At 38.5% G+C, this 14,378-nt stretch overlaps 1 protein-coding gene across 1 annotated transcript in view; it reads right to left on the bottom strand.

Moving 5' to 3' along the window:
• Positions 1 to 14,378, bottom strand: part of stk32a (serine/threonine kinase 32A) — a 53,669-nt gene that overhangs the window by 27,299 nt on the left and 11,992 nt on the right. The window contains exon 3 of the mRNA XM_035666702.1: positions 40 to 77. Within this exon, the coding sequence (XP_035522595.1) occupies positions 40 to 77 (38 nt within the window). The remainder of the gene's footprint in view (positions 1 to 39; positions 78 to 14,378) is intronic.

The raw sequence follows: 14,378 nt of genomic DNA on the forward strand, positions 1-14,378 counted from the left end.
TCCGTATGAATGAATGAAATATGACTATAGGAATCTTACCATGTTCATCCAGTAGTATGTTGTCCGGTTTGATGTCTCTGGAGTAGAAAACACAAACAGTACAGTGGGATTAGTATGTGTTTACATATGTAAAATCAGGATCAAAAATGTATTTGCATGTCATTTTTGTGCTAATATTTAAAATTCAAATTCACACTATTGTTTGGAGAACGAGCAGTGGGATTTGCAAGATCTGGCTTTACAGAGAATATTTAGAATCTTAAGACAACAACAGTTAAATACAATATGTAAATTCTGAATACCAAAAGGCCAGTTTAGTATAATTTCTTATTACCTTATGATATGTATCAAGAAGATTAACTTTTTTCCCAATTCCAGGGTGCCTTATTTATGTAGCATTATTTATTCATTTAACTATTCTTAACAACACTATTAAAATTAAGAGATGAGAAAGTATCATGAATTGACAACTGTTTATTTATTGGTAGGCAACACATGCAACACATTCACTAGACACATCTTAAACCATAGCAGCCTACGCTTAGTTACTGGGAGCAGCTTGGAGCTGATCGGCCTTCACTCTGCTCTTTTTAGTTCACTGCAACTCTAAATCACTGCTTTTATATTTTTTACTCAAAAGGCACAGTTTGATCGATCATTTTCTCATGACTCAAAACAAATTTTAGCGACTACCAACCAAGGCTAAATTACGATGTTGTGTCTATGCGTGTGAAATAATAAGATTGGTTATTTGCTGAACTAACCAGCTTACAAATTGCAGCCCCCGTAGTTAAAGTAAGATGTAGGAGATGCTGACTTCACCACAGATGATATAACTTTCAATTATTGTGACCCCATTCATCCAGTCAGAGGAATAATGTAACACACCACCAAAACGTATCAAAATCAGACCAGTTGTGTCAGACTAAGATGACACCTCTGGTCTGTTAAGATTAGTCACTCCAGTCTCATTTCATCATTACACATTTAGTCCCATGAGATACATTGTTAAAAATGTGCTTTAAAGGAGTACAAGATGCTCGATAGTTCTACTAAATTTAATATCTTTAAATAATAAGCATGCGTGGCTTTCATGTTTCTAGACCGCACTTCCCACAGTTTACCTGTAAATAAAACAGTGTGGGTGGTACTGCTGATGACGTTTGAGTTTCTGTAGGTGGCACTCTCTTCTTTGTCTGCCCTGCCAGGGAGGTTACATTGCTCATATTAATTACCCAGTTCTTCCTCTGCTTATTCTAAACAAACCGCTTTTTCTACTACTGAAGTTGAAACGAGCCACTCCCTGTGTGTCAGAGTAATACCCAAAACTGTGTGCATAGATCATCAGATGTAAAAGCTTCCACGAGGTGAATTAGGCTCTCTTGTTGTGTTGAATCATTTTGCTTCAGTGAATGACGAAAATGGACATGTAATACCCCAGATCAAAACTTTCAAATGACATTCTATGGCACCAGGCATGTGACAAAAACAAATGAATATCTAATACTTTTGAGGGGGGGAAGAGACAGCAGGTTAAGCTGTGGGAGTAGCTGAGACACCTGAGAAGGGGAACAGGTGTAGACTAAGGCTCTTGCTAAAGGCTTCTGCTTGTTTCTCACCATCCTTTGTGGTTTAGATTTTTATTCTCCCCATTTTCAAGCAGATGTTTGTTTTTCATTGAGGCACATAAATAAAAATGGCATCCAGAAGCAACACAGTTTTTCCAAATTGTTCAGGAAGCCAAATCTGTTCTTGGAAGCAGAAAAGTACTTGTAGACTAGAAGATGTATTGGATCCGGTGCAAAGACTTAAGAGGTTCAAACTACTGTCCAGAGATTTAGATAATATATAGTACACAGACAAAGGTATGGCTATACCTTACTGGGTACAATAAACATAGCCTATATTTTCCTGTTAATGCAATTTTTATACTTTGATAGAATTTGTCTTTAATTGGCTTGCTTTACAAATAAAATTGTTTCTTTACAGACATATGGCAAATCAACATCTTTGGAAGTAGTTTCAGCCAGGAAAATGTGCCATTAGTCAGCCCAGAATGCATTTTGGTGCACTTTATTTCTGTATTTTTGCATTTACCATTTTATATACAGCAACTGTCTTTCTGATTACACACATTTGCTCATGCTGTAGATGCTCAACACCCTTTCCTATCGTGAAAGTAAATACTCTGCAATATACCGGAACCATAAAAAGGTGAATTAATAGAGGGGAGAATACATTTTAAAAGATTTCAGAGCAACACAGACTGGATTCCCAAATTCTGACACAGTGACATAAAAGCATCAGTAACAATACCAATGTCCCTGGTGACAATCAGCCACTTCAAAGAAAAGTTCAGTGGCCAATGACATCCCTACTGGCAATAATTTAAATTCAAAGCAACTTTAATCTCTTCTTTCTTCTCATTTTCACTGATCTTTATCTGTCCTTGACACTGTCAACTTTCTCTTTCTTTCATAACCATAACATTGTCTGTGCTACTCAGGCTAGTCCTAATAACAAATGAATTATATCTACATATATATATTTAGTCCCCACCACTGCCCACTCACACACAGAAACATAGACTCACATACACAGGCATGCATGTACATCCACACGCACTTCAAGTGTTAAATGACGGTATTAGTTTCTTATAATTACCATCCTCTCGTAAGACATATATGTTTTTTTTTCATCTTAACAGTCCATTTCTTTTTGCATGTGTGTAGCGTCAGACTAAAAGAGTGGAAGGGTACAGTGTGTTCTCAGCTTCTCTCTGTTCTTTCGTCTCTGGAACATATCCCCACAGCTCTAAAAATGCTTTGAACTGAAGAGACGATATTCAATATTCAGCGCCCTTCTCAAATGTTTCGTTTGTGCTTGACGATCAAATGCAGCATTCATTTGGAGTGTTACCACACCCTGAAATTGCCATCGCCATTACAGTAAGACATTTGAGAAGTACCTATTGTTTGAACATTAGCAGGAAAGCTAGGTCAAGACGCTATTCCTAAGCATTGTCAAGTGTGTGTTTTTAATGTGACTTAATTTGTAATCAGGCTAGCACTAGCGGGGGGTTTCAGTAAGCGACTCCCATGACATCGAAAACATTTGACCAAGTGGAGGAGGGAGGGGTTGTTGCTTTAAATTATCTTCTGTTATTGGTTTGTGGGAATAAAATAATACATTATGCAGATTTTAAGGATACAAAATTGGCATTAGTAGCAGCAATAGCAAAAAAAAAAGAACATTGGGACATTCAATAGAGCATTAATGTATTTTGTTAAATCACAACAGTATGGAGACTGTAGCACTGTAACACACACACATCAACTTTGTGGCAGTCTCCGCTGACAGCCAACTCACTGTGCATCCTCAGTGTTAGACAGCGAGTGTCTCCTCTAATTGAGTCTACTGCCCTGTAGGAACCCAGCAGTATTTAGCATATCAAAGGCCACGCTGACCTGTATTTTGTATGAGCCTGTGTGCGCACTCTTGGAGATGAGGACAACCTGTAGCATGGAGCTCGGCTCTTGGGTGCTTTGGCGGATTGAATAGCGCAGGGGCCCAGGTGGGGGTGAGAAAGGTCGACCATGTAACCCTTAATTAGCTGACATTTGCCTCAAAGCCTGGCACTAGGGGAGAAAGGAGGGGCATGTGTCGTCGCAAAAAAAGCAGGCTGTAATTCAGAGCAAGGAAGCCTCTTTTATAGCTAAAGGCCATGCTGCCATTGTGATGCCACGGGACAAGGGGGGGGGGGGGGGGTTGAGATAAAGCAAAGCAGAAAGCCTCATTAGGAGGTGGCGTGTGGTGACAGCCAAGCTGTTGAGGTAGAGGTGATGATGATGACCATGACTGACTTGTCCCTCTGACAGTGGACATTAAAGAGCAACTTAACACCTGTTTTTGCTCCCTTCACATTTTAAAAAACTGCCGTGGTCTGGAGACATACTGGTTTGACACAATAGCATGTACATTTGACTAAAACTTGTAGTTTGTTCAACGCTGCTGTTGCAATTAAGGCTTAAGTTTGGCACCAGAAAGATAATGGAGTGACCATACGTATACAGTAATGATAACTCAAAAAAGTGGATTTAGTGTTAAAAATTCTGGTTTATTTCAACCTGAAATATTTCCCGTAAATGTGGATATTGAGGCTGTATGGCTTGTGGTAACTTAGCTCTCGCCAGCCTACATTGTAGAGATTCAATGAGTTGCTTTAAACAATAAGGGCAAGCTGCGCAAGCTGTCTATTCTAAGCAAATATGTTTTTTTTTTACGTGAATCATTTCCCTTGTCTCTGAGTCTTACTAAAAGAACATGGCATCTTGGAGTATTGCTTCAGTCAACTTGCAGAACAATTAGCCACAACTGGAGTCTCTGTCACTCAGTGGTAGCTTGATGCTAATAGCTTAAATAAATATAAGCATTATGTTACAAGATGAAAAATAATTAGATTTATTTAAAACAAAACAGAGCAAATAGACTCAGACACACTTATGGGCTCAGCACTAAAATTGTGAGTATTTTATAAACCTCAGAGCCTTATGAAGCCTATTCCAACAGTCACAATCGATACTCCCAGTTTCTCAGTTGCATTCAGTTTAATGATCCATGGATTAAATTCTATTTTCCTTTCATAGAAGCTGACATGAAATAATTACTCAGCAATTACCAACTAGTCTTTCTATCAAAAATAAAGCCATGATGAAAACTGGACCAGACGGCTCTGTCATGAGATTTCTAGGGATAGAGCACTGTTAATATTCACAGGTTATTTAATTTTCCTTGACTCAGCTAGAGACTTTAGTGTTTGCCATTAGTTCAAGGCAGCTACGAGAGGGCAATGATTTTGGCTATAGTCGTCTCAGTGAGGAATACCATTGATGCATTTTTCCATTCATATAGTTTCATTTTTTTGCATTCAGTGTGTACTGGATGTAATGATGTGTATGTTTTTCAGCACAGTATTACTGATTTGAAAGAAGTTTTTTGCCTCACTGTCAATTTTCTATAGTAAAAGAGAAGACTTGAGAGGGCACTTTGCGTTGTCACCTGCATATTTATCCTACGTATTTTAGCCTGGATAACTACTATGCAGCATCTATTAGTGCTGAGAAACAGATGGGTCTGTTAGAGCCCCGGTCACACCAGTGCTGTGTGAAGACGGGAATGCTTGGCTAGGTGACACCTCAACCATCTGCAAGCGTTTACCACTTTGAATGGGATGCTTCCAGAGATGACACAACAAAAAGGCGAGATGAGATGAAAGAGTCACACTATTCTATCAGATGAAATGTCAGAGAGAAAAAATAATGTTGGGAAATACTTGAATAAGTAAACCTGTAGGAGTGTGTGACTGTGTGGGAGCCTGGATTTGGACAAAGTGTTTTACTTCACTTTCTAAATCCAGACCCTGCAGTATGTACTGCCAATCACTAAACTATCAGGTAGCAATTTGTAAGCATCAGTCATTCTTTGTCACTGTATACAGTAGCACATGTGAGCACCTTTTAAGTGCACATTTTCCTTTTTTGAATCTGTTTTCAGATTTTTCTTCCAACAGTAAGGGAAGAAAACATTATGATGAAATGGAAGCGTTTGACCTGACAGCTGTTTATGAAGAGAATCCGAAAGTAAGGGAATGCAAAATAAAGTAGTTGTATAAAATAAAGTATATAAAGATACGAGACGGAGAGATGGGAGAAAGGTAAAAGGGATGAATTGGGAGAAATAGTTTGTAACATTCAGGCCAGACTGAGAGGGAGGAGGTGAACTGAACAAGTCAGACAGAGGAAGATAAAGAGAAAGGAGGAAGTGTCAACATGAAAGACAGCTAATAGTGCTATATATGCGAATAAATGGAGAAAACGAAGTGGAGAGCCAATGAGACGACTAGAAAGTGATAGAGGGGAGGATATATATATGGCGCTACGGGTAAATTAAGACAGAGTACAAAGAGCAAATTGAGCGAGTGGGGTAAAGGAATGGAGCAAGCAATAGAAAAAGAGAAGAATGGAGCAAAAAATTTGGGGCTCTCCTGAGCGAGGAGTGAGACGAAGGGCCTGGAGAGCTCGGTGCAAGCTGATCCCCTCGGCTTTTCTCTCGGTTGACTGACCCTACAAGCTATTACCAGGATCTAATGGCCTCATTACAGCCTGCTATCAGAGGCAGAGGGGTAACGGAACCCTGTACCTGGTCATACAATACTGCACTGATACTGGAACAGCCAACTCACCTAAGAACGGAGGCTTATACACACACACACACACACACACAGGTCATGCAACCGTACAGTGACACTCAAATCATTCAGAGAGCTTAAAAAAGCATACATGTCCGCACATATATGGACTGTTCCCATTAGATGTACACTGTGAGGCAGTAAGAGCTCTCAGGGGATTTTCAGGGAATAATCATATAATGGTCTGACAAATAATCAATCACATTTGACAACCAAAAAACTTAGATACATTCTGTCAGTCTACAAATCGGCCCAATTGTTGTCAGTGGAGCACACGCAGATCCTTTTTTTACCCTGGTTGAATTTAGGTAAAGGTATTTTCTGATACTAGTGCCGATATGATACCTGAATGTTGGTATGAATGATACCAAATCAACACTACTACAACAACTAGCTTTTAAGTAGATGTTTTGTTTTGTTTTTTCTTCCAGAAAAATACATTTTCTATACTTTTTTGTTTAATAGAAGAAGCCCAAGTTGTCAAATGTTGCCCAAACAAGCAGCACAAGAAAATTGTATTTAGAAAATATCTGATCAAAGGAGACATTCAATGCCAATTTTTGGCACTTGATAGTCCGGATGCAATGATTATTTTCATTATTGATTAATCTGCCCATTATTATTATTTATTTATTTTTCAAATTACTTTTTTACTTTTCTAACCCATGCTTCAGACACCCCCAAAAACCATCCAGTTTGCTACCAGTAAATGTTCACATTTAAATTTAATTAGATTTTTTGGGAAAATTCATTTCTCATTTTTTTCCTAAAAAATGACTTGAACAATTGATCGATTATCAAAATAGTTGTCAGATAAATACTTCTCAATCGATTATTCAATTAATCAACAAATTGTTTCAGCTCTTTTGATGGACTGTGCTATAGACACATTTTTAGACCGTACCAAAAGTACAAAAGTATTGAGATTAAATTCCCAGCCCTGGTTGCTTTATGTCAGATGGCTTTGGGCAAAATTTAAAACGCATGGATTGTTCTTTATTTGAATCTTTAATTTAGTGGATTTTCACTTTTTAATTTTTCTTCATTTTTCTTTTTCTAAATCTGTAGCTGCTACAATGAAATTGGTGTTACTGTTTTTTTGGCCTAGATTACAGGCAGTTTAATCAGTGGCTCTTTCATGGCTCTGCTGCTTTAGTAGCTCTCTTCTCCACTCCAGAATAAAAGCAGAGAGCTGTTTGATACTGTGCCTCTCCCTCTCTGTCACAAAGGAGAGTGGAGGAGCTCTGGAAGCCCCAGAAAGCCCACAGCTCAGCTACACGACACACTCAAAACAAGCAATACACACATAAACACCCATGGACACAGGAATACACAGTTTGTGCATAGAAATATGCTCGCACTCACAGATACACACAGTGTCAGAATCCCTCAGTTCTAAGTACCCACGCCCACCAGCCATCGAAGAGCGAGTCAGACAGCCGCTGCCTTTGAACGTGAATTGAAAGCCCAACTAGACCCACAGAGGCTAACAGCTCCACCCCAGCAAACTGCTGCGTCTCTCCCTCACACTTTCTTCTCTCTGTGAAAGAAAAGCAGCTCTGACAAGTGTGAGAACAGCACAGGTGTAATCGTGTGTGTGTGTGTGTGTGTGTGTGTGTCGCCATGTTTACGCACATGGTTAAACGTGTGCGTCTGACAGTAGCGGCGGAGAGATGTTCATTCCTTATTCATTAACACATACTGAGTGTGTCTGGTTGACAAAAGTCAGGCTTGACAAGTCCCCAGTCTAATTTGGATCTGATTTTTGAGAGACGCAAAGTGCCAAGCAGACACTGTAAGCAGTCAGTCGGCACTAAAAAGCCAAGGCCAAAACTCACATCACAATTACCAGTGATGAATAATTCACTGAGTCAGAAACATTCAGGGAGTGTTACAAAAAATGTTAGCTCTCTCCACCTTCTCCGCCTGGTTCTTTGACTCTGTAACTCTGCCCGAAGCTCCTCCTTTCTGTCTCCCCGTCTGCCTTTCTGACTGCTTGAATACATCGCTTTCTGCCAAAGTCTCTCTCTTTTTTTCTCCTCCAGGCAAGCACGTGAGTTAGATACACAAGCAGGCAATTAGCAATGTTTTTGGAGCAGACTAGCTAGTAAACATTCTATCATGTTCAGGGCACAAAAACCTCCTCCCATCAGCTAATCTGCTGCTGTGAGCTGGGTTGAGCTGGGGGAGATTTTCCACGACGATAATGCTCAATTCACCATTTTTTGGTGGAAATCGGAAAGCTGGCACCAGCTGGCACCTTAATCTGTATTTATGAAATATGAGGGTATAATTTCTGCCTCTCTCCCTCCCTACCATCCCTCCTGGTTTTTCTTTTTCTTCTTCTGCTGGGAAATAAAACATTAAAACACTCCATGAATAAAGAATACTTCACTTGAAGACATGACAAATGCTCACCATTTCGAGCAGCTGATGGAGAGTAAGAGTAATGACTTAGCCTGCCTCCACGCAATATGCAGTACTGTATATTATCTCTTTATTTCAAGAACAATCCATGAGAAGACCCACTGAGACTTTTTATTCTTTTTTCTTTCACCTTCAATTAACCAGATAGGTGAATTAAGACCATATTCCCCCTTGGCAGCTTGGCAAAAGGCCTCTAGAGTAGAAGGGGATGAAGGAGCAAATAAATTATTTGAAGCAGAGCTACTTTGTGCCACTCCCTCAGAAAAAAAGACGGCTCCTACACTTGTGAAGACGAGGATGAGGTAGTGAAGAGCATGGGAAAGAAATAAAAGTACTGTAGGTTTAGAAAATAGCACAAGAGGGAAAAGGGGGGGCGAGTGATAATGACAGAGATCATTGGGGAAAGGCAAAATATATTATGTGTTTGCGTGTGTGTGTGAGAGAGATAGGGAGGAGAGTTGGGGATAGGAGATCATAGCTTGCGAAAGAGAATCCTTCCTGGCTGAAATAGGCTTGCTGCTGCAACAGCTGGGTCTCAGTACGCTTCACTTCATTTGATAAGAAACAGGAATCTGAATAAATAGACTGGACAATTTCCAAAATACCAAAACCAACAATGTGATGTGTCCATCTCTCATTACTTTCCGACTTCCCCCAGCCAGTTCGTGGCACTCAGCCCCAAACACACGTGTTCCATCTGCAGCAGGGCACTTTAGTTTTCTAGCAGACTTCACAAACAGGAGTAAATAGCTTTCACCCATGGAATAATACACATTTGAAGCTCTAGTGAGTATTTACAGCAGCACGACATTGTATGTGGGATTGAGTCAAAATAAACTACGGTGCCTGCGTTCATGGTCATGACCGTACATGTCAACTAGTATAATGGTGTGTCTCACTGATATGTTTTTAGATTAGAAGTAGAGGTATTGAGGCACAGATGAACAAAATACTTCATATCAGCTTCAGCTACACAGACAATTATTATTATGGTTTTTCATGATTCGGTTTTAGTCTTTTCATGAGTCATAATACCATCTTCTTAAAAAAGTATCTTGTAAATTCTTGGTCTTAATCAATGAGTTATTTGTTAGTTAATTGTTTAAATACAGAGAGGCTGTATTAAAAACTGAAGTTGATGCTTCAAACCAGTGTACATAAATTAGTGTATTGCACTTAGGCAATTTTTACTTTAAACTGAGGCCTGACTGCCAGATCTCTATCCATCTCTGTCAGTTTAATAAGAACCAGACAATTAGTCCCTTAACCACTTTAATGGGCAGTGTGCCCCCTAAACGAAACAGTGAGGCATATTGACTTGTTAAGTGCATCTGCTGGCTGACATCATGCACGTTTTTCCATTACAAGGATTCCAGGAGGTAACAAAATGCACTTGAGGATTCAGCCAGAGATTATTGTTGTTGATGTCAAAGAGACTGTGAGGTTAACTTACGTAAACAGACGCAGTATATCCCTTCCCCTGTCACATACTTGCCATTTATATTTCCACTTGTTTGGAGAGACTCATCAAGTCTCTGAAGATGCAATCTAATTGAGACTCATTCTGTTGGTAATAATTCAAACTCCGCATAGAGCTTGGGGGTAAAAACATAGACCAACTGACCCTGAATTAGGTTGGACCTGATATCTAACACCCCAAAAGTTGGTCATAAGTACTACAAGTAAAGACTGTAGTATAGTTAGATAACCTTTATTGATACCCAGGGGGAAAATCATTCTCTGCACTCCTAAGTACTAGGACAGGGAGAACATGCAAATTCCACACATCCGGGAATTGAACTCAGGACCTCCTACTGTAAGGCGACAGTTAACCACTGAGCCACTGTGGTGGAATGTAATGTGATGAATTTATGTGTCTATGTAAACATGGGTTTCTGCTTGTCCTAAGAAGTTTTAAACTGTGACTGAAATTTCCTTATTTATTTCTCATTAAACACATAAACCAAAAAACATTGGTCAAAAACATTAACCAAGCATAACTAGTTATTACAACCTGGGTTATTCATCATCATTTTATAGTTTTGGCCATCATTTCAATTGTTAATAGTAAAATTCACCATACTCACCAAGTTAATTGTGGAGATCTGGTAACAGTGCAAAATATCTATAAAATAAATCTGTGAGAACACAGTTGCCAGATGGACTGCATGCTTCACGTTTGGTCGCCGTGTTTGCTGTAGCTGTGAATACAGTTTTCTTGTGAAATGGGTGATTACCACCCTTATTTCAGGTGATCTCCAAATAAATAATAATAATAGTTCATATCTGACTTGGCTTGTTTATAACTTGTTTAATTAACTAACTGCCCGTGTTTCCTCGTCTAACTTCATTTTGCGATGCCAGAGTGTTCCCAGATCTCAGCAATTACTTCGGTGAGTGCAATGTTTTCATAACCAAATCAGATGGTGGACAAAAAAATGAAGTAAGACGCAAGTTGTAATAAACCTGAATTATAATTCAAAATGATCTTGGTGTATTACTTTGACTCCAACATTTGCAAACTGATATAGTTATATTTAAAGTTAAATTAACACTTCCAAGATTTACCCTGCTTTTTAGGTTTCAAGCATAATCCATTTCCACTTAACAACACAGGGGAATTAAAGTAACTTCCACCTTGCGTCATACTTCATCACCATGATGAGCTTGCCCTCTTGTTGATTTTCCATCCTGGCTCTGAGAAGATGAGCTAAACTGCTGTTGTTAACCTCATTGCTGCTCTGTCCTCACTCCCTTGAGATTGTTCATATTTGTCATACAGTTCAAGAGCTCATTATTGAAAATAATTAGCAATGCTGAACACAAAGATGTCTGTTGGTGTGTCACTGGTGGCTGTATGGATCCCAGTATAGTTACAGATGGAAACAGAACTCCCTCAAAGATCTATACCCTGACCTTGACCACACCAAGCCTCATATTATAATCCTTGTATTTCTAGGCTAATAACTTTTATTCATACTAAAAAATTAATTTTGAATTTTTATTCATCATAAATCACTGCGCTTCTTCGCAGAATCCTGTAGGAATCTATAGACTCTAGTTGTTGCCAGTGGTTTTAAATGAAGTGCCCAAATAGTTAATAAAGGGTCGACATTTGCCCCCCTGCTATTTACTCTTCAGATAAATAATATTTATTCCCCAACTGAGCACTGCTGTCAGTTTTTATGCAGATGATACCATCTTTTATGTTATTATCTCTACCACAAACCAGCTCTTCTCCAGATTAGTCTGTTTTTGATTCATTTTAAGATTATTGTAAACTTTAAAGACAACATGTTTGCACTTCAAAAGATCATAGACTGTTGATGTTCCCATGACCTCAATGGAAATGTAATTAATTGAGTACTGCATTTTAAATAACAATGCTGATAGGCCTACAAAGCTCATGTTGAACATTACCTCAAAAAGCTTAAAATTCAAATTTCTTTATTAAACTGGACTAAAACTTGTTTCCCTTGTTTAAAATGGTTATTTCTTCACATTCTTTTGGTGATTTTTTTATGTGTTAAACTCATAAATCTCCTTAATTCTTACACATTGCACCTTTAACTAATGTGGACATCTAGACATCATACTGAACCAAACTACTGCCAAGCATATTCTGTGGTAGTCTTGACCAAACTTGTAAATAACATAATTACTGTATCATCAAGTTGCATGTGATTAATGTCATTATCATTATTATCATTACTCCCCTCATTATCATCAAAGACCAACGGAAGGAGAATGTGTACATGCTAAATTTACACACATACACAGGTGCATACACGCAAACACATTCGGAAGGCTTTAAGTTCATTCACCCACTGTACCAAAGTCATCACGTCCACATCTGAGGGAGGAAATTATATATTCAATTTCCATAGAGATGAGCTGAGAGTTACTTTCAGCTCCTCTTCCTATTTGAAGCTAATGAATGCAGATTGAAAAGATGTTGATTCCGTCTAAACAAACACCCCCAACACCTGCACATCAAGTGGCAAGTCTGTCCTCTCTAGCACTGAAATAGAAAACATGATTTAAATATTCATACCCCTCAATGGACTGAATGAATAAGCAAATTAATAATCCATCCCATTTATTTCTCTCTCTCTCTTTTCTGTGGAGGTTTAAGAGTGTGGACAAGAGCAAGTAGTCTGCTTTATGTTAAATGCTGTAATTTGTTATCTCAGGGTGTTCATAAATGAGTGTTCTCTGTTGCAGTGATGTTTCCTATTAGTCATGTTCTGAGAATGCTTCTCTTTCTATGTTTACCACGGTCACCAGAGTGGAGGAGTAAGTCAGCAGTGGATGGAATATGGACATTGCAGTGTTTCAGAGATAGGAGCACTACTCTAGTTGTCCATGCTAAAAATGTATGCACTTACAGTCCTGTAAGAGTCATTAAAAGGCAAAAAGTATACATTATGTTGCAGCAGTCTAAGTATAGGTTTCTGTATCTAAAGTCCTCCTACAAAATGATGTCAAATTTAGTAAGAAATGCAGTTCCACCCAGATTCTAGTTTTTACCAGTATGAGCAAATGTTTATTTTGAGCCAAATTATATTGCATGTGGCACTCCTATCCAAAAATAATAACACTTTTTCATGTGATCAATTTTGAGATTTTGGCTTATTTTGCTTTTTGTCTTCTTTTAGATTAGTGGAAATAAAGCACACAAAAATACACTGTTTGCATCTGTTGATTTCCTTAAAAGTTAGCATTACATAATACCTCATTTGCATATTCAAATGGAAATGTTAATAATACAGAAATATACAGAAACAGATATACAGTTAATGTAAGTATTCAGCAATTTTTGACCATGATCACCTGTAGTGTCTTGCAAAATGCATGGATTTACATTTACATACAGTATTTGCATTGTTCCTACATAAATAAGATTTATTATGTGTTTCCAGCTAGAACATCTCAATGGGTTAGTGCGTCAGAAAAAAGGACAATTTTTAACTTTTCCCTCACTCAATTTATTAATGTATTTTGGCAGCATCAATGACTGTAACAGGATAACCCAAGCTCATTCGAACAACAACTTAAAATAATAATATTGGGCTGTAGCCATGTCTTTTTTGGCCAATGCAAGCCTGTGGCTCTGCCATAGCAGCAGCTATTTCTGCCTAGAAAGCACTTAACCTGCATTTTACAAATTAAATGAAGCATCGACACAGCAACGTAGACAGAACTGGTGCATTTCATGATGGCCATAGTCTGCAGCTCAGGGTAAACTGTTGTGTCAGGTGTAACCTTCATGTCAAGACAGCTTGACCTCTCTGCACAGTGGTGGAGCAGTCATATTAGAAAATAATATGGAAGTGGACAGCCAAGGAGAAAAGAACATGGGGGTACTCAATGCTCAACCTCTGTGGTGAAAAACAAGGTAAAGAGACAGAACTGTATCAGGAAGAGAAATAATGGGGCAACCAGTCAAAGACTATTTACTTCATCTCATTTGTGGGGGAAGCAAACCATTCTCTGCCTTGTTAAAAGTTATAAAACAAACTACAGTATAACTAAAAAGGTACTAGAGACTGCAGACCTCTGCCTAGGTCAATTGTCCAGTCTTCTATGATATGCAAATAAGCCCACCATTCACTTTAAATATGATAAGTTTGCATGTATGCCTTGTTGTATGTTAGTGTAGTTCATTACCTCCTTGGAAGCGGCAATGATCTACGAAAAAAAG

This window comes from Morone saxatilis, unplaced genomic scaffold (assembly GCF_004916995.1).
Source record: "Morone saxatilis isolate NCDOM2014 unplaced genomic scaffold, NCSU_SB_2.0 Contig20, whole genome shotgun sequence".
Classification (NCBI taxonomy): Eukaryota; Metazoa; Chordata; class Actinopteri; family Moronidae; genus Morone; species Morone saxatilis.